Here is a 26709-nt window from a genome sequence, read left to right as displayed (position 1 = left end):
TGTTAAATAGCAAATATTTATCATAATGCAATGATATTTCTCCATTTCTTTAGTACTAGTATTCTCTGAAAAATATGAAAAATTAAGGAACTATTTTCCACATCATTATAAGAAAAAAAATCATGTTTCAAAGCCTCCACCCACAGTTAACTTTACATCAAAACACCCACAAAAAATACAGCAATCATTTTTGTCTCTATGTAAAAATTCTGTCACACCAATTGTTTCCAATTTTCAAAGAGAAATCTGATTGTGATTTTATACTTCTATAAATTAAAACAAAATTACAAAAATAGTTTTGTGAAGATGCTTTAAAATAATATGAATTTGCACTTACTTAAAATTGTTGGCTTTTACTTTATTATGAATCTGCACTACTTGAAATTGTTGGCTTTTACTTTTTTTAAAGATATTACTTTTTGTTAAAAACACAAACTACAGTACTGAGAAATCACGTAGCTGTGCTGCCTCTCAAAGAAATCCATACAAGAGTTATTCATGCATAGGTGCTTCCAATATGCATCTCTGGCATACATTTTGACTATAAAAACTTCCATAATTCCAATAAAAGCAAGTTTCTGACTGAAAGTAAAAGCTTGTTTACTAGTTTGCTTAAGGTAACTACTGTACTTATTAAATTTATTGAAAATTCATAAATCTTTTATACAACATACATGCAGTACCATTTACAGCAAGATGACTTTCAGTCATTACCATGCTTCTCATTTATTCCAACCACACCTAAGTGGGGAAAATTAAAGTGTAAGACAAGAAGATTTCATTAAGAAAATACAAGTGCTTACCTTTTTCCCCTCTACCCCTATTCCATTGTCGACCTTGTCCATATGAGTAACCTGCAAACAAAAAGACCACTTAATAATCTTAAGCCAGAGAGTAATCAATGTACGAATAATCATATATAAAACAGAATCTGAGGCAACAATATAACATCTAGCTCCAAGAAACTGTTGCCATTAAGTAGTCCAACCAACTATAAAGTTAGAACAACCAATGCTCATTGGGCTGGCCAGAAGGGGTTGTGTTATAACAGTAAAATTTGCAGTTTACAAATAAATTATTCAGGGCAAATAATTGATTTTGGGCATCAAAAACCAAGAATTATGTAAAGGCCACATTCCAAAATATCAACAGAATAGTAATTAACAGTCTATCCAACTAGTATTTTGTAATTTTTAGTAAATTTAAAATAATAATTCACTTATCATTCAACTTCAGAGATGTTTGCAAAATGAAATGCTTCTTAAAAATGATATTTTTACAATAAAATAAAGTTTTAGAATTATACTTAAGTAATTATATACTTAACTAATGATTAGCCTTACACAGCATCCTAAATTCAAAAATTTGCATGCAAGTGACTGTTGCAATGTGGGGTGACAGGACCTGCCCACCGCAACGGGAGCTTGCAAGGGACAGAAGCCTACAGCGTCATTCATATTTATTGCTGCAAAGTCCATGAAAATCAGAGGGGAGGAGGGCGTGCTCTTGATTTAGTAATTAAGTTGGTTAGTATGTTTATAGAACTTCATTTTACTATTAAAATATCATTTTTATAAGAGTAACATACCAAGTGATCATTTAGCTAAATCCCACATGCTAGGGGGTGGGATAAATGGACCAAACTAACTCAATGCATTACAAGAATGTTATAATTGAACTTGAACTCGAGGAATGGCTAACATTGGCTCAGTGTTTGTCACTTGCTTACCTGGTAAGAGTGTTACAGCAGGAGATGCTGCCTCTGGTGGTGCTCATCTTAACCTGTAGTGGCACGGCAGGGGGCTAGGAGTCTTGCAACGGGGGATATGCCTAACCGCTGACAAGACTCAAGATAAAATATTCATGCCCTTGCCCAGGGTGCAGTACCATAACAAGACCAGTGTAAACTTGTACCATTACACAAATTCAGGATAAAAAGACACTAACCAACCAATAATCTGGTGGGTCCTCCAGGTACGAGGTAACCCACAGGCTCCCCATAACTCAACATACTTAACACAAGGAAAAGAGATAGGAGACAGATCGTGTCTCTCCTATGCTTCCACACCCAATACCATGCCAGCCACCACCAACGAGCCAAGCGTACTGCAATTTTCAAACATTGTTTCTACTTCTTTCAGATAATGTGATGCAAATATAGACTTACTCCTCCAATAAGTTGATTGAAGGTTCACAAAGTGACAAGCTATGCTTAAAGAGAGAGAGGTGGCCACAGCTCTGACCTGGTTCTCTCTCACTTTAAGCAACAGAAACAATTCCTCCTGTATCTGGCAATTAGCCATGGATATTGGGCCTAATGAAGAATGAGAGGCCGTTCTTGGAAAGTGGACAGGAGGGGTTCTTGACAGTACACCAGAGGTTACGTGAGGATGCCCTGATCTGATCTTCACTGTTCTATCCAGGTAATACCTCAGTGCTCTGACAGAGCAGAAAGCTCTTTCTTCTTCGTCCGATCCCAGGATACCTGTTACGTTTATTATACAAAAAGAGTTAGGCCATGGCTTACTAGGATCCTCATTCTTGGCTAGGAAGCCCAAGGTGAAAGATCAACCTGTGTTGCCTTTGTTGAATCTGACTCTTCTATCAATAGCATGTAGCTCTGTCACGCATTTAGCCGTGGCTAAGGCTACTAAGAACAACGTTTTAAATAAAACATCCCTGTGAGAATCAGACTTGAAGGTCTTGAAGGGAGGGCCCACAAGCCACTTCAGTACTATGTCGAAGTTCTAGGAAACCACTTTAGACTTCTACTTGGCAGTATCGAAAGATTTCAATAGGTCATGAAGACCTTGATTCGCAGAAAGATCCAAATTGCAATGCTTAAACACAAAGGAAAGCATGGCCTGGTAACCTTTAATTGTGGAAAATGAAAGGTTCTTAGATGTCCTTCAGTAGATGAGAAAATTGGTGATCTGGGCTACAGATGTCTCATAAGACGAGATGTGGTGCCTGAAGCACCATCTATGGAACACTGCCCACTTTGACTAGTAGATGTTGCTAGTAGACTGGCATCTGCACTTTGCAATAGCTTTCACAGCTGCTCTTGAAAATCCCTTTGCTCTAACAAGTTTCCTGACAGTCTGAAACCTGTTACAGCGAGTGTGGACAACCCTTGGTGGTAACTACTGAAGTGCGGTTGTCTGAGTAGCCACAGTCTTTGGGAAAGCAGTTGCAGGAAGTCTACCAGAAGACAAAGAAGGTCTGGGAACTTTTCCTTCGTGGGCCAGAATGGAACTACAAGTCATGAAGACGTTGTTGTGGGTCACGAACTTATTCAGGACTTCCCTGATCAAGCTGAAGGGAGGGAGTGCGTAAAGGTCTAGGCCCAACCAATTGATCAGCAGTGCATCCTTTGTCCATGCGCAAGGGTCAGGGGCTGGAGAGCAGAAGAGAGGAAGGTGGTTGTTTCTTGATGTTGTGAATAAGTCTATGAGTGGTGTGCCCTACAATCTCCACAGGTCCGAGCAAATCCTGTCATCCAGAGTCCATTCAGTGAGAAGAACTTTTCTCTGCCAGCTCAACTCGTCCACCAGGACATTTAATTACCCCTGAAAAAAGCGGGAGACGAGTGTTACTTGATTCTGATGAGCCCACAAGAGGGAAAAGGAGTGCATGCTCCCCTGTTTCTTGATATAAGACAAGGCTGTGGTGTTGTCAACATGTACAACCACTGTTTTGTTGTACACATAGTACAAGGAAAAATGGCATGGGCCTTCAACTCCTTGACATGGATGTGGAGCTTCGTCTCTTCTGGAGATCATGTCCTGGAGACCTCCCAAGACCCTAGGAGGGCTCCCAAGCCCCAGATCTAAAGCGTACGAGTAAAATTCCAGGTAAGGGTTGGGAGGAAGAATGGATCTCCCCTGTGAATACCTTTTTTCTGGCAGCCACCATTTGAGATCGGGTTTTATCTCCTGCATGATAACAAAAAACCGTTGAGTTCAGTTGAGTCTTTCTGTCCCAGTTGGCTTTGAGGAAGAATTGAAAATTTCTAATGTGTAACCTGCCCAATGGAACAAAGGTCTCGAATGAAGACAGCATTCCTAGAAGACTCATCCACTGTAGAGCTAAGCACAACGAAAAAGAGAGGATCTTGGTGTTTGACTGCATGCAGTTCGCAACTCTCTTTGGGGATGGAAAAGCCTGAGAAGTCCGAGAGTTGAGAATCATTCCAAAATAAAGAATCTCCTGAGATGGCACCAAATGGGATTTCTGAAGATTCAGAAGGATTCCCAACTCTTGGGAGAGATGAAGCGTTGTCTGAAGGTCCTTTGTGCACTGTTCCTTCGACAACAAACAAAGAAGCCAGTCGTCAAAATAAAGGGTGATGTTGATGCCTTCCAGGTGAAGCCATTTGGCGGAGGAGAGAGGACTCGAGAGAATAATTGGGGTGCCACAGAAAGACTGAAGCTGAGAGACCAAAACTGGAAGACCTTCCCTTGGAAGACAAACCTGAGGTACTTCCTGGATGTTGGATGTACTAGGATACGCAGATAAGCACCCTGCACATCTAGAGTGATTATCCAAAAGCCTGGATGAATGGATGACATGACTTGACTAACTCATTTCCATCCGTAACGTGACCTTTCTACGAGGCGATTGAGAGTGTTTATGTCCAGCACCGGTCTCCAGCCCCGTGATGTCTGGGAACTACAAACAGGCAATTGTAATATGGCTGGAAATGGCCCTCTACTACTTCTATGGCTTTCTTCAGAAGGATGGAGGATACTTCGTTCGAAAGGGCCGTATGTCTTTCTGAGCCTCTCTCGAGTACGCCATCAATACAATGGAAGAGGAGACTAAAGGAGGGGTCTCAAAAAAAAGAACGTAATTAAACACACATCTAGGTGTTAAGAGAAATAACCATGGCATAAAGGGAAAAATACTCCACACTAAAGCCTAAGCAGCATGAGTAAGTAAAAATATCACTTTAGACGTTACGGCATAAAATTGGCGATATATGGCGCCCTACCAGGTAGAGTTTCGGCTATCAGCACCATAAGGTGCTAATAATAGTTATGGTGCCATAACATACCTAACAGAGGTGCCATTAACTGAAATTCTGCGCCATAAGCACTATAAATTGCCAAGCTTCGGTTAATGGCAGTTTTTGCTTATCAGCACCCCACCAAGAACGGTAGCCCCACCAATAACCGGGGACTGCCTGTATATCCAAAACAATATTTCACATTACAAACTTGCTAACAAAGGAACAAGATGGTGCTGGCCCTTGCTCCCTGAAGGAGCAACATTCCTTCCTGAGAGATGGGGCAGCAATGTACATAAAATCAACTGATGACGAAGCAGAAAGAATAGACCTGGAAGCACATCTACAGCAAGTTGTGTCTGTCCTACCGGAACTCAGAAAGCGTGAACATGGGAACCCTGGAAGGCCGGGACATATACACTGACACTCACGACTTCTTAGGCTGGATATAGAAATCCACAATACACAATACAATACAACAGAGAAAGTAATCACTTGCTTAGGAGAAAAACCAACTTGGAAGAGGAGAGCAACAGTGAACGTTGGCTCCCCAAGGCAGTTGAAGAAAAACTGAATATACCACTAGGTTCGAGCATGGTCTCCGACTCGCTTCCATCTCGGCTACATACTGGATGTCAAATGCCACAGATTCATTACATTACTCTTTTCCCAACACCCGTCAGTACCCCATTTTTCAACAGTATATTCATGACAGGCATATAGTTGATTGGCTATTTTATTTAGCAACACGGACATCATTCTTTGAAGTGGACAACATAATGCTAAGATTTATGGCTGTTATCCCATGGGAAGAAAATATGGAAATGGGAAGACTGCCGAGATATAATGTCTATTGGCTTGAAAACTAAAGATCTCAAAAGCTGAGAGAGTTCAGGTTAATAAGGAATGAGGAACAGTTAGTAAAAATAATAATAGCTACAACAGCAGCACAAGACCTGTGTTAAACCAAAAAAAATCATGGGAAAATGGCATAGACAAAGATCTAGATTACTTGGGAATGAAGGCATAAAGTATTCAAGACAAAAAAGAAAGAAGACGATTCACTTCAAGTCTGAACATGAAGAAAAAAATTTTTTTTTTAACTTATGATGGTAATGGTTATAGACAGAATTATTTCCTTTTTAAGATGATAAAATATCATTGAATTAGTATTTGGATAAATATATTTCAATCAGAACATTAACAATTACACAGTCTATACAAAAATAAATCTAAATAGTACATACTTATCCATATAAGTTTTCAAGTGAAAAATATCATTACTTACTGTTATTACTGGATGATGGTCGAGGATCCAGGAAGGGTCGATTTGTACTGTTATTATTGGATGGTGGTCGAGTATCTGGGAAGGGTCGATTTGCTAAAGAAGCCAAAAGGTTTCCAATGCAGTGGGTTTTTCTACGTTCAGCTATTGATAAAAAAAAGTAATGTTACAAAGAGAATGTTTTACTCCATAATGAGAAACAAAGGAATTTTTAAGTTCATATAAACATTTTAATCAAATAGTGGAAATAAAAAAATAAATAAAAATATGATAAAAAAAATTAATATAAAATTTTCCTACTATTTTCTCCCAATCTTGTTTAGATGTTGCTATGCTCTTCACTTCACCTGTTTTTTTTTTTTTTGTGACTTAGCTCTTCTCTTACCCAGCCTTGATATCTACAAATTTCAACAACTCAGAAATTGTATATCTCAGAGTGAAATTGGCCTCAAAAGAATAATATTTATTTTGGATTACCATCAAAACCTGTTTCACAAGGAACCTATTACTTATAATTAGCCCCAAAACCATGATCAAGCTATTTCATACACATTTTTATCAACTAATGATTCATGAGATATTATTATACGTTTTAGTGTCTACCTTGTTGGTAGCAACTTTTATATTCAACCATGCATGACTCATGATTGTTCAATATTTTTACACAACTATGCATAACACTTCATCACATAATTTTAAAATTTTGGATAAGTATTCTTTACACTGGTGTGGTAAGAACCTAAAATTTACCATGGATTTGTAGGGCTTCAAAAGAGCATTTACTAATAAACATAATTATGGATCTAGTATTTATTTATTTCTGGTAGCAATACACATATGTACCAAAGAATAGTCTTTGACAGCCTGAATCTTGAAAGAAAGGTTTCTGCGTTCTTATGCAAAACTACAAACTCCATTGTTTTCCAATTTGCAGTGGTAAACATATATGTACAGGCGGCCCTCGGTTAGCGGCAGGGGTTCCGTTCCTGGCCACCGACGCCAAGCGATTTTCGACGCTGAGCGATTTTAAAGCCTACGGGCGCCGCACACCTTCTTTCGAAACTCTAGACCAGTCAAAGGCGCCGTAATCCCACAACGGCGCAATAAGTAAAATTATATTTATGCAGTATAGTACTATAGAATTTACTGTACAGTACATGTGGGTGTCTAGAGTATGTAAAGATACAAAGTTTATACAGTGTACAGGTAGCTGTAGTGTTCAGGTTACGATCATTAGTCTTACGATAGTTCGATTTTATGAGAGATCAAATTACAATGGCCTAACTTTATCCATCTTCTAGTTACATAAGTTCAATAACAGCAAAAGAGAATGATGAAAGTATGGTTTTAACATTATACTCGTTGCGTGAACGTGTACAGCCATGAACAACCAAACGGGAAACGACTTTTTTTTTCTTCTTCTAAGTACAACCGAACTGGATAACATCTGTTTGGCTTGTATTTCGATCATCGTACTACAGTGCAACATTACCGTACAGGGGGTCCTCGAGTTACGACGTTGATCCGTTCTTACGATGCATCGTAACACGAATTTCAGCGTAAGTCGGAACATTGAAAAATACCACATGATTTAATGTAAATACCTATCAATAACAACGAGAGAACAATTCCTTACCTTTATTAGTTTGATTGGCTTGCACACTGGAGAGGAAGCTGCGGTGCTGGAGAGACTGGGGGAGGTTAGTGAAGAGAAAAAGAACCTCCAACGCTTCAAACAATCTTTTCGCCTTCTCCTGAATCACCATAAGGCTGACTGGGATACGCCGTTGATTTTGGTCTTCCAACCAAAGCACCAATAACCTTTCCATTTCAATTATTAGACCACTACGCTGCTTAGTTATCACTGTCGCTTTCATAGGAGCAGATCCTTTCACATGTTCAACGATGCGCTCTTTATCTTTGATAATGGTAGCAACGGTCGAACGGCTAAGGCCAAGCGAGCGGCCAATGTTTGTTGGCGTTTCTCCCTTCTCGATCGCTTTATAATGTCCACTTTAATTTCCATGGTGATGGCCTTTCTTTTCTTCGATGCACTACCATCAGAAGAGTCCGCCTTGCGCTTGGGAGCCATAACAAAGAGCAAAAAGTTACAAAAACGATACAACACGAGGGAGAGAGAGGCAGTGTAAACAACCAAAATGGCGTATGGACGAGGACTGAGCGTAGCGAAGCGACGCCGTCCTCTCCCCCACAAAGCGTATTCCTTCCGCCGTGCGCCTGGAACTAGTTCGCGTTTGTTTACGTTGCTTACCGACGCTAAACCGCGTAAGACGGAACGACGCAAAATATTATTTTTTATATTTTTATGGGGGCGCGTTCGTAACCACGAAACATCGTAAGTCGAGACCAGCGTAACCCGAGGACTTACTGTATTTGTTATTAATGGCGTTATGTATAGAATAGAACTGAGATATCTTAATGTAATAAATTTATTCGCTATAGATCAGAGATCAATATAGATTAAAGATCAATCGGGAAATATACCGTTAAATCTAAACCTAGTTATAACTGAAGCTGAGAAAACTGTTCAAGCTGCTAATGACTATTATCGTACATCGGCAACAAGGATAAAACTGCAGTAAACGTCTGCCATCACACACAACTGTAGATAAAATTGGGATAAAATCATTTTAATCAAAACTACTGTGCTTGAAAGAACACATTTTACTGTTGGTTTCACGCCGATATAAGATAAATAACGTAAAGTTCGTATTACGATGATATGATGATATAAAGGATTACGTATTGCGAACGGAATCACACATTTTTTTACGCAATAAACATGCCGCCAATGTAATCTGTTAACAAAAAAAATAGTAGTTCACATTCACATCGAGACTTATTCAAAAAATATTTCCACCTAAAAACACGCTGTTTAAGGAAAAATAACTTTGTCTCATATAAATCAAGTATATAGATATTCGTTTATGCTAACTAGAAGCAATAGCATTCGCTCAGAATTGCATTATGGTGAAACAGACTCGTATTCATCAGCTGATTTCAAACCACAACATTGGCCGCTCCGCAGAATACGGGCGTAAGTTTGCCGTAGTATTTTAAAATACAATAATATGAGAATACATACAATATTCTTGGATACAGTGAAATAATGTATAACTTTTTAAAGGATTTATGGAAAAGATGCAGAATTAATAAAATAACACAATGCATTTTTCGGAACTGGCGGACAAGAACGAACATGAAAAACCATCCCCTGACAACGTGGAGCGTAGTTACAAAGGCTGCCTTAATTTGTATCTTATTTCTGTACAAAAATGAAAATACCTTTACGCAATATATTTTCATACACATTTTAAACATAAAAGCATAAACATTTGAAAAATCGACACATCGATTGCTAAATTTGCACTTTTTTTTTTTTTTTTTTTTTGTTTTTTTTTTTTTTTTTTTTTAAACTATATTTTCGGAAGAGCGGCAGACGGCGGCATACAAGAACGAACTTGAAAAAAACATCGTAGTCGATAACTTGAAGGGGAGTTTCAAAAGCTGCCTTTTTATCATATTTCTGCACAGAAATAAAAATACCCTATTCGTAATACAATTTCATACACATTTTAAACATAAAAGCATAAACATTTATAAAATCGACACATCGATCGCTAATTTGCACTTTTTTTTAAATCGATATTTTCGGAAGAGCGGCAGGCGGCGGCTTACAAGAAAGAACATGAAAAAACATTGTATTTGATAACGTGAAGGGCAGTTTCAAAAGCTGCCTTTGTATCATATTTCTGTACAGAAATAAAAATGCCTTTCACGTAATACATTTTCATACACATTTTAAACAAAAGCATGAATATTTATGAATCGACACATCCATAGCTAAATTTGCACTTAGGTAACTCAATATTTTCGGCATAGAACAGCGTCAGAGGCATATATTTTACCCTAATACCTACGTAATAACTCTCCATAAAATTTGTTAATATAATTTGCATAACCTTTATGGTCTGAACGGCATTTCTACATATGTATCAACTTGTTAGACAACGGCGCTAGCGGCGCTGTTAACTGAAATTTGTGCTGTAAAGATACCTTTAAAATGCCTTATTTTTTTAATGAATATATCTGACGACCGCCGTAAAACCGATTCGCAGTTGAGTGATTGCGCCGTTAACCGCGGGCCGCCTGTACTGTAGTTGGAAATTCCATTAAATCCTGTATTTCATTTATTACTCTAAGTACTTTTCTTTTCTTTTGCATAAAATTGCAGAGCTCAGGCCAGGACTTTGAGGGCACCAGACTCTTGACAAGATCTGGTCGACATTACTGAAAACAGGATTGTTGAACATCTTTACTGTAAACAGGAATATTGAACAGCTCTCCCAGTTTAATTTCATTCTTCACCTGCTTAGTAAAGTGCTCAAGATGGGCAAGACTCCTAATTCTTGTAGTTATATCTGTATGGACATTATCTTCAATATTTTCATCAGTTCAGCCTTAGACATGGATACAGGAGCAAACTAAAGTAGAGGATATTCTAACCAGTAAGAAAAAGTAATGGATGTGGGCAGGACATATGAGAACGTCAGATAATATATGGACAAACTAAGGATATGTGCGGGTATAGACTGGAATAAAAAGACCATTAACAGATGGGAGTGGAAGGGCACGTCTGAGGCCTTTGTCTTGCAGTGGACTAGCAACGGTTGATGATGATGATGAGGATGATGATGATGATGATGATGATCTGGGTCTATACGTCAGAGAAGATAATCTTCAGAGGGAGACGGTAAAATTCAATCAATTTAAAATCATATACCAGTGTATATATGAGAGAAGAGAGAGAGAGCGAGATGAAGACGAGGAGAGAGAGAGAAGAGAGAGACGAGTGAGGAGAGAGAGAGAGAGAGAGAGAGAGAGGAGAGAGAGAGAGGTAAAACTCTGAAGGGGTATCATCATCTATAAGAGGTGCGAATGGGATCACATCTTCTTAAAGTACATTAACTGCATGTGCTGTAATTACGTAACATGGTACATACAGATTGTACCAGCACTTTTCTCCTAGGTTAAGAAAGTAATTTTCACAGAACGACAACTCTGATGTTTTACTAGTAGATCACTGAGTTCTTATATATACTATATAGTGACGAGTGGATATCACATCTTATAAAAGTACATATATGCACTAACTGCATAATTATGCACGTACAAAAATAAAAATGATACATTAATAAATATTTTATACAGAAAAGCTTTAAAATTTAAAAATTTGCATAATAAATTAAACAAAAACACTTTCGCAGGGTTTTGCAGTGCTTCTGGAGGGTTCGGAAATGTTCGCGCTATTGTGAAGAACTCGTGTATGATAATTTAGTTAAGTTCCGATGAAAAGTTTGCACTATTGTGAATTCGCGAAAGTTGAATTGCATAAGTTCGGGGTATTACTGTATCTCGGTTTGCACAGGGATAATAAGATTTTTTAGTGAAACATTTTGTTTTTTGCATATTTTCTAAAAGTAGTTATTTTTCAAATGCAGAAAAATGAACTTAGAACTCGAATTTCTAACCAACTCTGTGCAAAACTTCATTATAAGTTGAAGAATAAGCAGTAAAAATTTGAAGCAAATCCCTTCAATCATAAGGAAGTTAAGTACTTACTTTTTAATGGGGCCTTATGGCATCCGAGCACCCCTTAAAGTGACAAACTTTTTCACCTAATTTACCTGTGTACTGTCATTTTGTACTTCTTTTTCTATCTCTCACTTTCTGAAAGCAATTTTTTTTAAAGCTAAACTTTAAAATTGGTGCTTGCAAAATGCCATTTAGTATGAAGAGGTTAAAATGTTCAGACAATGTATTTAAAGCTTTGGTAAAATCTGAGTTGGAACTAGTTCTCTATCTTCATCTTCAGCTCTTTTCCCATCCTTATATGGGGTCACTGTTTATTAGCCTTCTCCATCTTCTGCAATCAAGTACCATGACCTCATTTCCTCTCCCACATGTCCCTGTTAACGGTGTCTCTCCATCTCATTTTTGGTCTACCTCTCCTTGTTCTAGATACTTCTATGTTCATGGTTCTTTTACATACAGAATCCTCCTCTCCTCTCATAACATGCCCAAACCATTGCAATCGTCTCTGTTGCAGCTTCTTTGATACTTCTGTAACTTTCACCCCCCCCCTCTTATGAAGTCATTTTTTATCCTGTCTCTCGTCACTCCGCACATCCAACGTAACATTCTCTTTTTCTGTCACTTCCATCCTTCTCTCCTGTGCTTTCTTCATGGGCCATGTTTCACAACTATACTGTTATGGAGGAGTTATGAAGTTCCATTTGACAACGTCTGCGTGAGAGAGAGAGAGAGAGAGAGAGAGAGAGAGAGAGAGAGAGAGAGAGAGAGAGAGAGAGGAGAGATGACGAGAGAGAGAGCTGATGAGAGAGAGAGAGAGAGAGAGAGAGAGTGTGTAATTGCTGTGTGGATAGTTAATGACTGAATTGGTTGTTGATGGGTTCTGGGCTGTTTGCTGTTAGAGATTGTGTTTTGAGTGAGTTTTTGAGTCAGTCTTTAGTCTTTAGTCATAACTGGTGACAGTGAGTAGTGTGGGAAGCAGTTCTTTGAAGGCATTGATAGTCAGCCGAGTTGTGTGTTTTTTGTTATTTTGTTGATTTATTGTTAAATTAGTGTTTTGCTTAGAGTTGTTGTGCCTGTGCTGTTGTGATTTTTGTGTTTGTGCAGTGGTCTTTTGCTGTTTTGTTGTGATATGTGAGGTTGTGGTTCTTGGTTGGTTGCTGTGTTGTTTGGTGGTTGTGTTCTTTGGTTGTTGTTGTGTTTTTGAGTTGTTTTGTGGTGTGATTGTTCCTTTGGTTGTTGTTGTGTAGTTGTGGTCCTTGGTTGTTGTTGGGGAGTTGTGGTTGTTGTTCTTGGTGTTGTTGTGTTGTTGGTCCTTGGTTGTGTTGTTTGGGTTTGTAGGCCCCCTTGGTGTTCGTGTGTTGGGTTGTGGTTTTTGTGGTTCTTGGTTGTTTGTTGTTGGTGTGTTGTTGTTTATATGCTGGTGCCTCACAGGCGTGACAGTCACAGGATAGCCCTGAGTAACTGGATTGATTGGTAAGTACATGTGTTTTGTTTTTTCATTTGTTTTTGTATAGTGTTGGTAGGTACATGTGTTTTGTTTTTGTTTGGTTTTGTATAGGTGTAGGTCAATTGTCCTGCTGTATTTGTTGTGTCATGAAGAAAGTGTGATTGAGGGGGGATTTTGGCAGCTGGACTGATTAGGTATATGTGGGGGGGATTCTGCAGCTTGTGATTCCGCCACACTGTATTGAAATATATTTTACCAATAAAAAGTGTAACATTGATTGACAGCAATGCCAGTAAATATGAATGTCATATTACATAAACCTCATTACATGTAAAGTTACAATTCTAAAAGGTTTCCCATTTACCTCTTCCTGAGAACTTGAACTTGCTTAAATCACCTCAAGGTCGTATTCATGACATTCTCTGGTTATTGTGACTAGTGGGAGCTTCTACACGCCCCCATATGTAAGTTATGACCCTAAAAGAAATTTCATGCTTCCTTTCCTGATGAGCTCTGGCTTACCCTAATCACCAGGTTCCAAAGCAAATTCTGTGGTCTTATGCAATTCTGGTATATGTAAGCCTTTCAAATTCTATTTTCTATTTCTCCTAGCAATCCTGGCCTTGATCAAAAGACCATGGTGCATGGCTATGACCCAACCTCCTATGTTATGCATCCTACCTGTCATGTATGAGCCTTTTCATGTTTTTTCCTTAAAACTAAAGGCACAGACAAAGTGTGTCATAAATGAACAGATAGCAGATGATTATATAGAACTTTTAAAAATTTGTTAGTTAGTAATTTTGAGACAGGCCCAGTCCAAATTCTAAACACCATAAAAATTGCAATGACAAAGAAAAATACTGGCAATATCCTTACCTTCCTCTTCAAATGACATGTTGCCCTGAAGAGATTTGTTCTGGTTTTGTAGATCCTTCTCACTTGGTTTGGGTTTTGGCACATGTCCTCGTACATAAATTACATCATTTTCTTCTCTGACCACTGATTCTTCAGTCCTCTTACTTTTCCCAGAATAATTGCTTTCGTTTCTGTCGTCTTCAGAAAATTCCCAAGATCTTTTCTTATTTCTTGGGATTTTGTCCTTCACAAAGCCAAAGTCACCAAACCTTCTGTTACTTTCAGACATTCTGCGCCCATCTTCTCTAGAATCTGTAAGCAAAATATGACATACTTCACATAATGTTCAAGAATGTCCTCTACACCAAAAAGCATAGTATACTTTCAAAATATATCTACAAACTAACAGAGTAATAATAACTCTTCCAGTATTTAACACTGACTGCAATAGACACCTCTGCACATTTCCCCACTGGGCGGCAATAACTTCATGTAACAAGCAACCTCTTGAAGTGGGATTTTTTAAAAATTTCCGTATGGTAAGCTAAGTGCTCAGACCGTGTAAACACCATGACTTTATCTGGTACATTTCGCCTGACAAAATGAAAGTCTTTACTACAGGTGTTGTGTACCTGATATGGACAAACTAGATGTGGTCATATTTAGTTCACGTTGCCCAAAATTATTAAAAACATTTCTGTAGATGTGTGCAAAATACGGTCACACTTTTGATGGGCAGATATGGTGCATATCGCTCTGAATGATCTCAAGCGACGTACCAGACATGACATGGACAGTGTGTGTGGGGGTTGTGTTGCGTTTATATATTTTATATTTATATATCTATATATCTATATCTTATATTTTTTTTTTTATATATATATATATATATATATATATATATTGGTATATATATATTAATGTATATGTAATATATTGTATGGTATATGTATATGTATATATATATATATATATATATATAGATATATATATATATATATATATATAGGTATAGTATGGGATTATATAGATATATATATATATATATATATAGATATAGTATATATGATATTGGTATATGTATATAGTATATATTATATATATATTATATATATATATTATTCTAAGATGGATGTATGGTTATATATGATATAATATATATATATATATTATATATATATATAAATAGTATATATATATATTATATATTATATATATATATATATATAATATGATATATGTTATTATATATATATTGTATATATATATATTATATATATATATATATATATATATATATATTATTATAATATATATGTATATATGTATGTATATATATATATGTATGTGTAATATATATAGTATATATATATATATAAATATATATATATATATATATATATAAAATATATAATATATGTGCATATATATATATATGTGCATATATATATATATATATATATATATATATATATATATAATATATATATATATACACAATATATATATATATATACACACATATATATATATACATTATATATATATATACTATATATATATATATATATATATATATATATATAGATATATATATATATATATATATATATATATATATGTTATAGATATATATATATATATATATATATATATATATATACAGTGGTGCCTCGATATGAGAGGCTCAACTTATGAAAAACTCGAGATACGAAAGCAAATACGAAAAATTTTATGGCTCTACACATGAAAATTGTTAAAGATACGAAAGGTTGTTGCTGTAAAGTCCGAGGTTCGCCCGGACCACCGATAACAATTTTGAAACTCGCGCTCCGCCAACTGAGTAGACTCGCCACCATCCTCCCGCTCTCCCATTGGTTCCCGATGCTAGTCACTGCCATGAGATCCTTCTCTCCTATTGGTCAGCATCCCTCCCATCATGCATCTACGTAGCGGCGTGCTTCTTCGACCACTGCACGACATCATCGGTATCGTAAGCACGCAGTATTTGTTTGTTCTAACAATTTAGTTTATTAACGTAATTTCGTTAGTGATTTCGTTGTAGTATACTTTATCGTGTTGTGTGAGAACTTTACTACATGCGTATACGTACTAAATAACATAATTACGTACAGTATAGTATATGTAGTCATGGGTCCCAAGAAAGTTGAAATTCACGGAAAGAGGATGCTCTCTTTGGAGACGAAGATGGAGATTATCAAGAAGAATGAAGCTGGTATGCAATTGAGTGTGATCGCCAAGGAATACGGCTGAAATCCGTTGACAATAGGCACCATCCTTAAGCAGAAGGATGTCATCAAAGCAGCTGCACCTTCTAAGGGCATCACTATTTTGTCCAGCAAGAGGACCCACGTGCACGATGAAATGGAAAGGCTTCTTCTTGTCTGGATAAAAGACAAAGAAATCACTGGCGATATGATAACGGAGACGCCAATCTGCTACAAGGCCAGCACTATTTTCAGCGATTTGGTTGCCAAGGCCGAAGATGACGGAGGAGAGGGGACATTAACGCCAACCCCAGAGTTCAAGGCTTCGCATGGGTGGTTCAAGAAATTCCGTAAACGGACTGGCATCCATTCGATGGTGCGGCATGGGGAGGCGGCCAGCTTGGACACGAAAGCGGCCGAAGCCTTTATTAAGACGTTCAACAAGATGATGATCAAGGAAGGCTACAGTTCTCAGCAAGTCTTCAACTGTGATGAGACTGGTTTTTGATGTTCTCTAAAGGTCCTTTCTTCGACGGTGGCCATGTACATATTTGCAAAGAGGACCCCTAGTGGGGATCCCATGGCGACTCCGTCTACTTGTCGAAATAGACGAACGAGAATCGGAAAAAACTTCGTCGGTATGAAGATACCTGCAAGAAACTTATTGATGCCACTAAAGCAATTGCTTTTAACGAAAATTGTATTAGAGAAAAACTATGCCCTAAAAGTATTGGAAGAAGTGGCCGGGCATGGACACAATGGAGGGAGGTAGAGAAGATACTCCGACACCATATAGAAGAATACGCAGCAAGAATCCAGCAACTTGAAGTTGAGAAGAGAAAACGTTGGGAAGATCTCTGCATTAACAGCACACTACATGACCATCAAAAAGCACCTGACCTGCTTGAGTTAGAGGAGAGGAAATACAGACAGGTGGTGACAATGAGGCACAACAAGAAGCTACTCATAGTTCATGGGGGCCCCGTGAGAAGTGAGGAACACAAAGATGGCTTCGTCAACCTGGCTGGAATCGACCTTAGCCCCCATCAAAGGTCCCTCCTGAACCTGGGTCTGCAGTGCCACTATGCCAAGAAACTACACACTGAAGCCAAGAGAATAGAAACGGAGGCCCTTATAGATCGACTTTTACAACTCCGAGATGATGGTAAGCTAGAACTAACACCTACTGTCATTGATGAATTTGTTGGAGAAGCAGGACGACAGAGAGGACATTTCCGAAGCCAATTAATCACCAAGGAGATAAGGGAAGCCGCTAAAGAACTACGTAGCAACCCAGACATCATCATACGGAAAGGTGACAAATCATCAGTGTACATAGTGATGAAGAAAAGTGATTATTTTGAAAAGATGGATAGGATCCTCCTGGACACTTCCAAATTCCAACGTTTAACAAAAGACCCCACCGAGGACCTCAGAAAGAAAGTGTCGAGGCTTGTGACTAGGGCCAACAATCAGCAAGACGTCATAAAATTCCCTAAGGTAAAAGGAGACTATGAGACCGGTTACTGCTACGGAACAGTGAAAACACACAAGGCAGGCAACCCTCTAAGGCCCATCATCTCTCAGATGACATCCCCAACCTATAGGATAGCGAAGGTCCTGAATCATCTGCTGGTACCCGGTGCATATTCAATGAAATCAGCGGTGGAGTTTATTGATCTCCTACAGGAAAAAGGACCAGAAGACGACATTGCCTCACTCGACGTTGAGAGTTTGTTTACGAATGTTCCCGTCAAAGAAACGATCGACATCATTCTTGATCGTGTATACAGGTCCGAGAAGAACCCGCTGCCCATTTCCGAAGATGTCCTCCGAGAGATGCTGAAAGCTAGTACTACAAAGCCCCTTTCCTCTCTCATCAGGGTGAATTATTTCGACAAGTAGACGGAGTCGCCATGGGATCCCCACTAGGGGTCCTCTTTGCAAATATGTACATAGCCACCGTCGAAGAAAGGACCTTTAGAGAACATCAAAAACATGTTATTGTTATAATACAATTAAGTTTGTTCATACTTACCTGGCAGATATATATATAGCTGTATTCTCTGAAGTCCGACAGAATTTCAAAATTCGCGGCACACGCAGTGGGCGGCCAGGTGGTAGTACCCATTCCCGCCGCTGGGAGGCGGATATCAGGAACCATTCCCATTTTCTATTCATATTTTATCAGTGCCACTGTCTCCTGAGGGGAGGTGGGTGGGCACTTTAATTATATATATCTGCCAGGTAAGTATGAACAAACTTAATTGTATTATAACAATAACATTTTGTTCATGAAACTTACCTGACAGATATATATATAGCTGAATCCCACCTTCGGATGGTGGGAAGAGACAGAATAGGATTTTAAGGAAACTAAATTAAGTAGATGATATACATCTTGGTTCCTCACCTGTTAGCATAGCCGACTTCGTGATTACTGTCACCAAAGTCTGCTTCTGCTTTACTAGAGTTGCCAGCGAGGTAGAGACCTGTAATGCTGGTGCGCTCTAGATGATCGCAACGGGGGCGTCAACGGGGGCGTGACCACAATGTGACTAGACCATATGACCATACTTCTGAGGGCAACGAAGCTAAAACCACCACCTGACCTAACCTATCAAAGTTAGTTCCATAACTTCTAGGCTAAAGAAAAGGAATGCGCCTCAAGCGACCAACCCTTCAAAGTTAAAAGCACACCTATCCCTTTTCTATAGGATAGGATTCGTGTTGCTTCCTGCCCCCAATAATATATCTACGGATATGTATGGTCCTAGCGACTTACAGATCTCAAATGTCGTCTTCACATCCCGTCGGGAGTGTGAAGCGAACACAGAGTTGCTTCGCTAAAGCGTGGCACTCAGGATGTTACTGAGTGTCATGCTCTGTTGAAATGCTTCCGAGGCCGCGCCCTCACCTCTTGAGCATTCATTTTTAAGCAAAAATCTCAAATCTTTATGCAAACATAATGAATGAGACTTTTTTAAAAGAACTCCTTGACTATAATGCCAGGGTGTTCTTGGACATGAACCAGTCTGGTCTTTTTACGGAACACCGCAGATTGTCCGTTGACCTCGACTTTCTATAGTTTTATCAAGATAAAACTTGAGAGACCCGACAGGGCACAGGACTCTCTAATGCACTTGCCCAATAATTTGTGCCATACCCTTGGTCTCCAAGCCTCCGGGTCAAGGGTTAGACAGGTTTTCGTTCTTACCAAGAACGGAAGGCTTAGAGGACAGACCGCATTATGTCCTTTAAAGCCAAAACCTCTGATGATGGCTAAAACCTCACTAACCCTCTTTGCCGTAGCTAGAGCGGTTAGAATGTTAGCCTTTCTGGTCACGTGTATTAAGTTCGCAGAAAGGATAGGTTCGAAATGCTTTTGGCATCAGAAACTCAGACTACGTCTAAGTTCCATGCCGGAACCTTCGATCTAGAGAATTTCAAGATTTCCACAGACCTCAAAGATCGTGAAGCTTTGTTGTTTGACAGAACCGAATCTCTGAGCCTAGAGGCCGTCAACAACATATTTGCATATTCTACAATAGTTAGGACTTCTAGCTTATCTCATACTTCAGACGGAAAGATAGAACCATAAAGAAATTCACAGAGGTCGAGGTGGAGGAACAGTCATTTTCCCTTCACTATCTCCAGAAACGGCCCCCTCCGATTGGTACACTGCAAAATAGGCAGCACTGCTTTGCCTTGGCCAAGAGATTGCCATTAATCTTGAAGATCTTATCGCTTCTCGATAGTCTGAACACCTTCAGACTCAGAGAGGAGAGATTATTAGATACTTCACTAAGTGACGATGTTAGATTACACCGATTCTCTCGGGAAGGGTCTTTGGACAATTCTCTCTGAATTACATGACCTCTGTGAATCCAACCTCTTAAAGGCCAACATTGTGGCGACTAATGCAAATCCTCTAGGATCATGAATAAGGGAACAACTTAAGAGGAAGCTTCTTCGTCTTCAATATTACGAAAAACTTTACGAAAGGACGCCCTCAGTCTCTCCTCAACTTTCGACATACTTCTAAGTGAGGATTACTCAGACGTCAGTAGTTGCTGCCTTCGATCGAGAAGACCCGCACGGACATGCACTAGTTTAACGAACCTCTTGAGGATCGTTACGTTCCGTGCCCAAGCCCATAACCAACTCTCTCTTCTTGAGCTATGAGAGAGCTGAGAAATTATCCGAGATGATTTGGACCACTCGGTCAAAACTCACTCTTCGAGGAACTGGAGAGCCAACCAAATTGGCTTCCAATTCTTTCAGACAATGTGCCAGGACATCTGTTCCTCTGTTCGGATGCCTGGCACCCTCTCGCTATCACCTGAGGTGATCCTCAAGCCGTTGAGAGAAAATTAGAATTATTACTAGATCTTTGATGTTATTCCAATTTCTCCGTTAGGAAAAACTGTAGAGGTCTGAATTGCTGTTTATTCAGGGAAAACAAGCTTCTCCAGCAAGGAAATGGTCCCCAGCAAACTCATCCATTCTCTCACTCAGCCTGCTTCCTTCCCTAAAAAAGGCTGCTCTTTTCATAAGCAGGAGAGCATTATTATAGTGCTATGCCGCGGTAAACTCGTACAGAATTCTGTTACAGTGCGGTAAAACCGCACCGAACAGGTATAAGAGATATCTTGTTGAAATTTTCTAAGTAAACGGAAGGCATGTTCATTCATGATTACTAGAAATTTCCTCAACCCGAGGCTAAAATCCATGATTGTAGGGGATGAGAGACGGCTAGTCAGCCATTCCCGCAGGGGAGAGAGAGGTAACCAACCGCGCATGTCACAGAGCTAGTCGGTACTGCGTAAATCACCACAGTAACAGCAACCTTGTTCATTCACCGTCTCGCACTATCTGCCTGAGTTGCCAGCTACTCCCTTTACGAAGGAATAGGTATGATATTATCGAGCAAAAGGAAACTCTCAAGCAGGCATATTAAACGAAACAGAATTCGCTAAATGCAGAAGCTGAGTTGGTGTTGTCGTAACAATACCTTAAGAGTTGTTCTTACTCCGAAAACTCTTGGAAGGTTGAAGGGAGTGTCAATTAAATACATTAGAACAACAGTTCTTTCGGTTTCTATCCGTAGAGGTAAATACGATATGCGTATATGACTTGACCCATACGTTAGCAAAATGACGCAAAGATAAAATACGTAAGTATTGTAGTAATTTGAACATCGAATTCTCTACTACATCTTTCCTCGACGAGGAAGAGAGAAAGAAAGGAAAACGACTGTCCACGTTCTAATGAATGAGACTTTTTAAAAGAACTCCTTTACTCTCTGCCAAGAGAAGGGAGTAATATTCGAATAGAGATCATCAAGTGAGAACCGAGGATCGAAAAGGACCGTTCAATGTTCTTATGATATTGGACATAAGACTTCCTGGACCTAGTCTACAAGTCTTTTTTCTTACTCCCCGGATGAGCCTCTGAAAATGAATGAGAGCTCTTCTGAAATTTGTTAATGAGAGTTTATCCAAATCTATGTCAATGAGAACTACCCCATTTATGAGGGGTCCCCCACTTAAATGACAAAACGTTTAGTATCTTGACAATGGGGAAAACGTCCTTACTTGACAAAACAATTAGCACTTTGCTAATAGGGGAAAACCCTTTAACATGACCGAAAGTCACCCAGGAATCCGAGTATATAATCTTCCCGATTCTCGGAGAAATCGATGAAGAGGCAAGAGGGATCGAAGAAAAAATTCGGGTATGTCTCTCCGCTAACTCCGAATCTTTTTTAAAAATTTCTGTAAAGGAATGTCCTGTGGAGAGTCCTGAAGAACCTCCTCTTGACGAGCGTTTAGAAAGCGTCAAGCGTCCTAAGAAACGTCCTGAACAGCAATAAGACGCCGTCTACAAGTCTTTTTCTCTCGCAAAGCGTCCTGCCGAGCTTCCACCGAAGCGTCCTGGCGAATGTCCACAAAAGCGTCCTCATAAGCGTCCTGCCGAGCGTCCTGCTGAGTGTCCTCAAAAGCGTCCTGCTTAGCGTCCTGCTGAGCGTCCTCAAAAAACGTCCTGCTTAGCTGCGAGCGTGTCTGTGCAGAGAACACCACATGTTCTCAACGACATTTCAGAGAGGATCTCGTTGAGCGCCCTGATGCATGCAAGGCCCGCCAAGAGGCGTCCTGGCGAGCGACCTTGCCAACCTCTCAATGTTATGACGTGCCACGTCTTGCGCAGGACGTTGAATATTTTCAAGGGACGTCCTCATGCGAGTCTCCCTGGAGAGCCGCACGCTGCTCCTGAAGTGTGTGAACACTAAAGGAAGACGTACGGCTTTCGTCTTCCAAGACGGGCCTTAAAGACCTTCATACCTTCTTACAAAGACAGTGGCCGCCTGTGCGACAACTTGCGTCTTAGTAATGCAAATGAACATCTCCAGAAACGCACTCAGCAAAGGAACGCCGAGCGTCCGAAAGACACCCTCGCAAGGTGCTTGCCGAGCGTCCTGGAGAACGTCTCTACTTGTAGGACGTCGAGCACCTCCAAAAGCTTCCTCACGTCTAAATTGCCCTTCTTATGCCGAACCAGAGACATAAGTTGTTTGACTGTGCAAAGCAGCTTGCCGGACGTCAAGCTTATCAGCTTGAACAATATCCTTTTTCGAAGTAAAGCGAACGTTACATAACGTATACGGAGCGCCATGAGGAGAGGAGACGAATACTGAGTTGCTCCTCCAAAAGGTGGAATCAAGAATGTCCTTGATTACCATATTCTTTTGGAATGCTAGCGAGGTTGAAACAGCTCTAACTTCATGAGCGTTCACTCACAGGAGGCTCAAATCATTCTTCTGGCAAGATGAATGAGCCTCCTTAATAATGTCCCTTAGGAAAAAAGCCAGTGCATTCTTCGAAAAGGGTAAATGTGGTCTCTTCACTGAGCACCATAAATTACCCGAAGGACCTCTTACTTCCTTCGTTTATGTAAATAAAATTTGAGAGCCCTGACAGGGCACAGGACTCTTTCATCTTAAAAAGTATACCTCACGTCTACTGCCAAAAGGACGCCAGATCAGCGTGTACGTTCTCTTGTGACGAGAGAGAGGACGTGAAGCGTCCTCTTCTCTAAAGCTTCTTAAGAGGGCGCGAGTCCTTCCGAGAGCTCCAACCCCTGTGTGGGGAGGACGCCTCGGAGGACGAGAAGCAATCCTTCAAGATTCGTGCACGTGCTCGATCTTCGGCAGCCTGGGAAGCGACAACAGGACCTGCCGAAAGGAAGCCAGATCAGCGTGAAAAACCCGTAACCCTCCTTCGGCTTTTGACATGCCCTCTCCCTGGTTTCCTGGGAGTCCGACAGAGGTCTAGGCCTAGAGGCGTTATGGGGCCGATCTGACGTTCCCTCCTGACGAGAGAGGACGTGAAGCGTCCTCTTCTCTAAAGCTTCTTAGAGGGCGCGAGTCCTTCCGAGAGCTCCAACCCTTGCGCGGGGAGGACGCCTCGGAGGACGAGAACCAATCCTTCAAGATTCGTGCACGTGCACGATCTTTAGCAGCCTGGGAAGCGTCAACAGGTCCTGCTGAAGGGACGCCAGATCGGTGGGGAGCCCCCGTAACCCTCTTGCGGCTTTCGACATGCCCTCTCCCTGAGTTTTGGGAGTCCGACAGAGGTCCAGGCCTAGAGGCATTATGGGGCTGATCTGACGCCCCCTCCACAACACAAGGGGCACTACACTTCACAACACTGATTGGAGAGCGAGCACTTTAGATTCTAAGATTACTTGATGTAATCCTCCCCGCAGACACTTCTTCTAGGCCCGTGAGCCATACCACAGGGTTAGGCAAAATAAAATCTACAGGAGGTTAGAAGGTTCAATATTTCTAACTTCTGTGTACTGTGGAGGAAAACCTCCTGATTCTAACACACTCTAAAATGCGTACATGAATCCTACTTCTTCCGTAATCAGTCACACATTACACTAATTACATTGATCTTTATGCAAAGAAAACATGTAAACGTCATATATACTAAGCGAGTGTCTACCGAAAGTTCCGGTAGCCTCACCTTACCCCATGCAGACAACAAAGTCTGAAACTAGGCTAACTAGCTTCAGACATCATATGCAATGAAAAAATTTAACTAATGCTAGCGTATGCCTAGCCACAAATCCAAGTCAATAATCGAAAGAATAATTAGGATACTTAAGCGGCTAATGAAGTTTCAAAATCCTAGGCGGAGGTACTGCAAACAGTTGTTTACAGCACCGGCGACAGAAAAAATATGAATAGAAAATGGGAATGGTTCCTGATATCCGCCTCCCAGCGGCGGGAATGGGTACTACCACCTGGCCGCCCACTGCGTGTGCCGCGAATTTTGAAATTCTGTCGGAATTCAGAGAATACAGCTATATATATATGTCAGGTAAGTTTCATGAACAAACTAGGATTTATGGGCGGTACATCAACGATATATTCGTCACAATAAAAGAACCTGAAGATGCCAGAAAACTAGCAGATGCTCTGAAAAGAAACTCAGTGCTCAACTTCACCACAGAGCACAGCCAGCAGAAGACTTTGACATTTCTTGATGTCCTGGTAAAACAACAAGGAGGACAGTTTAAGACAAATGTTTATACGAAAGCAACAAACGCTGGCCGTTGCTTGAACGCACACGGGGAGTGCCCGGACGCATATAAAAAGTCTGTTGTGAGTGCGTATGTCAACAGAGCCTTCACACACAGCTCATCATGGAGAGATATACATAACGAACCCGACCGAATTCGCCAACTGCTGACAAACAACGGGTATGTAGATCAAATTATCGAAGCAGCAATAAAAAAGAAAATGGACGAATTTTACCAACCCAACACGATGACGAAAAACGAGGAGAACTTGATTATTTACCATCGTGTACATTATGGGTCTGCATACAAGGAGGATTGCTGCACACTACGCGTGATAATAAACAGAGGCATAACCCCAAAAGCCCCTTACCATAAAATAAGCCTCAGGATATATAGTAAGCCCAACCTGACAGACCCAGTGCCAACTTGGCTATGGATGAGAATAGATGTATGTCAGACCACTCCATTGCCCCTTCTGTCCCTACTTTTTGTGTTTTTGGAGTACTGTAGCAGTGATACCAACGGCTAACATGGGGTGAAAGAAGCTTACTGATGAAGAAAAAACTCGTGCCTTGATACTCCTTGAGCAGGGAATGTCAGTAATTCATGTGGTGCGAGATATTGGGATTTCAAGACAAGCCATTTATATCCTGAAGAAGGCTTCTGTGGGACTCCAGCAAGGAAAGGTACCAAAGAGGAAACCTGGCTTCGGGGGAATCAGGAAGACTTCCCCACGTACACCCATGCTCTTGAAACGTGAAACTACGAATGATCCATCAATTACAGCGGCTGCCTTAAAGAAAAAGATGACCACTCTGCTGAAAAATGTTGCTGTTCATACAATCCAACACCGCCTTCAGAAGAACCTTGGCCTTCCCTGCCACCGTGCTGCTAAGAAACCCACACAAAGGAAGAAATATCGTGCCTGGACAAGTGTGCAGTGGAGAGGGGTCATGTTTTCCGATGAATCAACCTTCTGACTCATCAGAGCTACGTCCAATGTTGTTCATCGCCCAAAGACTGTTGCGGTACCACCCAAAATTCACCATAAAAACTGTTAAACATCCCTCCCGTGTCATGGTGTGGGGAGCATTTAGTGGTGCAGGTGGTCGAGGTGAACTCCATTTCATGCCAAAAGATGAATCTGTGAACAGTGCTAATTACCTGAATATTTTGAAATACCAAATGATTGATTCTTTTAATGAACATGCATGTCATACTTTTATGCAGGATGGGCCTCCACCTCGTAGGGGTATAAAAGTTAAAAAGTCGTTAGCTGACAACAATGTTTCACTGTTAGACTGGTACTCTAGAATTTACTGTAATGTACATTATAGTATTATAAATACTGTAAAATGATAAAAAGCCTAGCTTTAATCCTTAGGGTGTCTTGAGTATGTAAAGATATAATAAGGTTTTATGCAGTGTACAGGTAGCTATAGTGTTCAAGTTACGATAATATTTATGCAGTATAGTACTATGGAATTTACTGTACAGTACATACTGTAAAGTGAAAAAAAGGCTAGCATTAATCCTTTGGGTGTCTAGAGCAGTGGTTCCCGAACTGGGGGAAATTTGAAGCTACCAGGGGGGAAATAATTACACTACCTACTAACTAAAATAATTTCAGGAGGATTTTCTCATGTCTGTGAGAGAGAGAGAGAGAGAGAGAGAGAGA

General features: G+C 40.1%; 1 protein-coding gene across 3 annotated transcripts in view; it reads right to left on the bottom strand.

Annotated features, from left to right (window-relative positions):
• LOC135207292 (uncharacterized) overlaps positions 1-26709 on the bottom strand; it is a 404100-nt gene that overhangs the window by 160591 nt on the left and 216800 nt on the right. For all 3 annotated transcript variants that reach the window (XM_064238964.1, XM_064238965.1, XM_064238966.1), the window contains 3 exons: positions 14236-14526; positions 6297-6437; positions 804-854 (listed from right to left, as the gene is read on the bottom strand). In XM_064238964.1, coding sequence (XP_064095034.1) covers positions 804-854; positions 6297-6437; positions 14236-14526 — 483 coding nt within the window. The remainder of the gene's footprint in view (positions 1-803; positions 855-6296; positions 6438-14235; positions 14527-26709) is intronic.

This window comes from Macrobrachium nipponense, chromosome 32, assembly GCF_015104395.2.
Source record: "Macrobrachium nipponense isolate FS-2020 chromosome 32, ASM1510439v2, whole genome shotgun sequence".
Classification (NCBI taxonomy): Eukaryota; Metazoa; Arthropoda; class Malacostraca; order Decapoda; family Palaemonidae; genus Macrobrachium; species Macrobrachium nipponense.
This window is presented reverse-complemented; position numbering and strand designations above follow the sequence as displayed.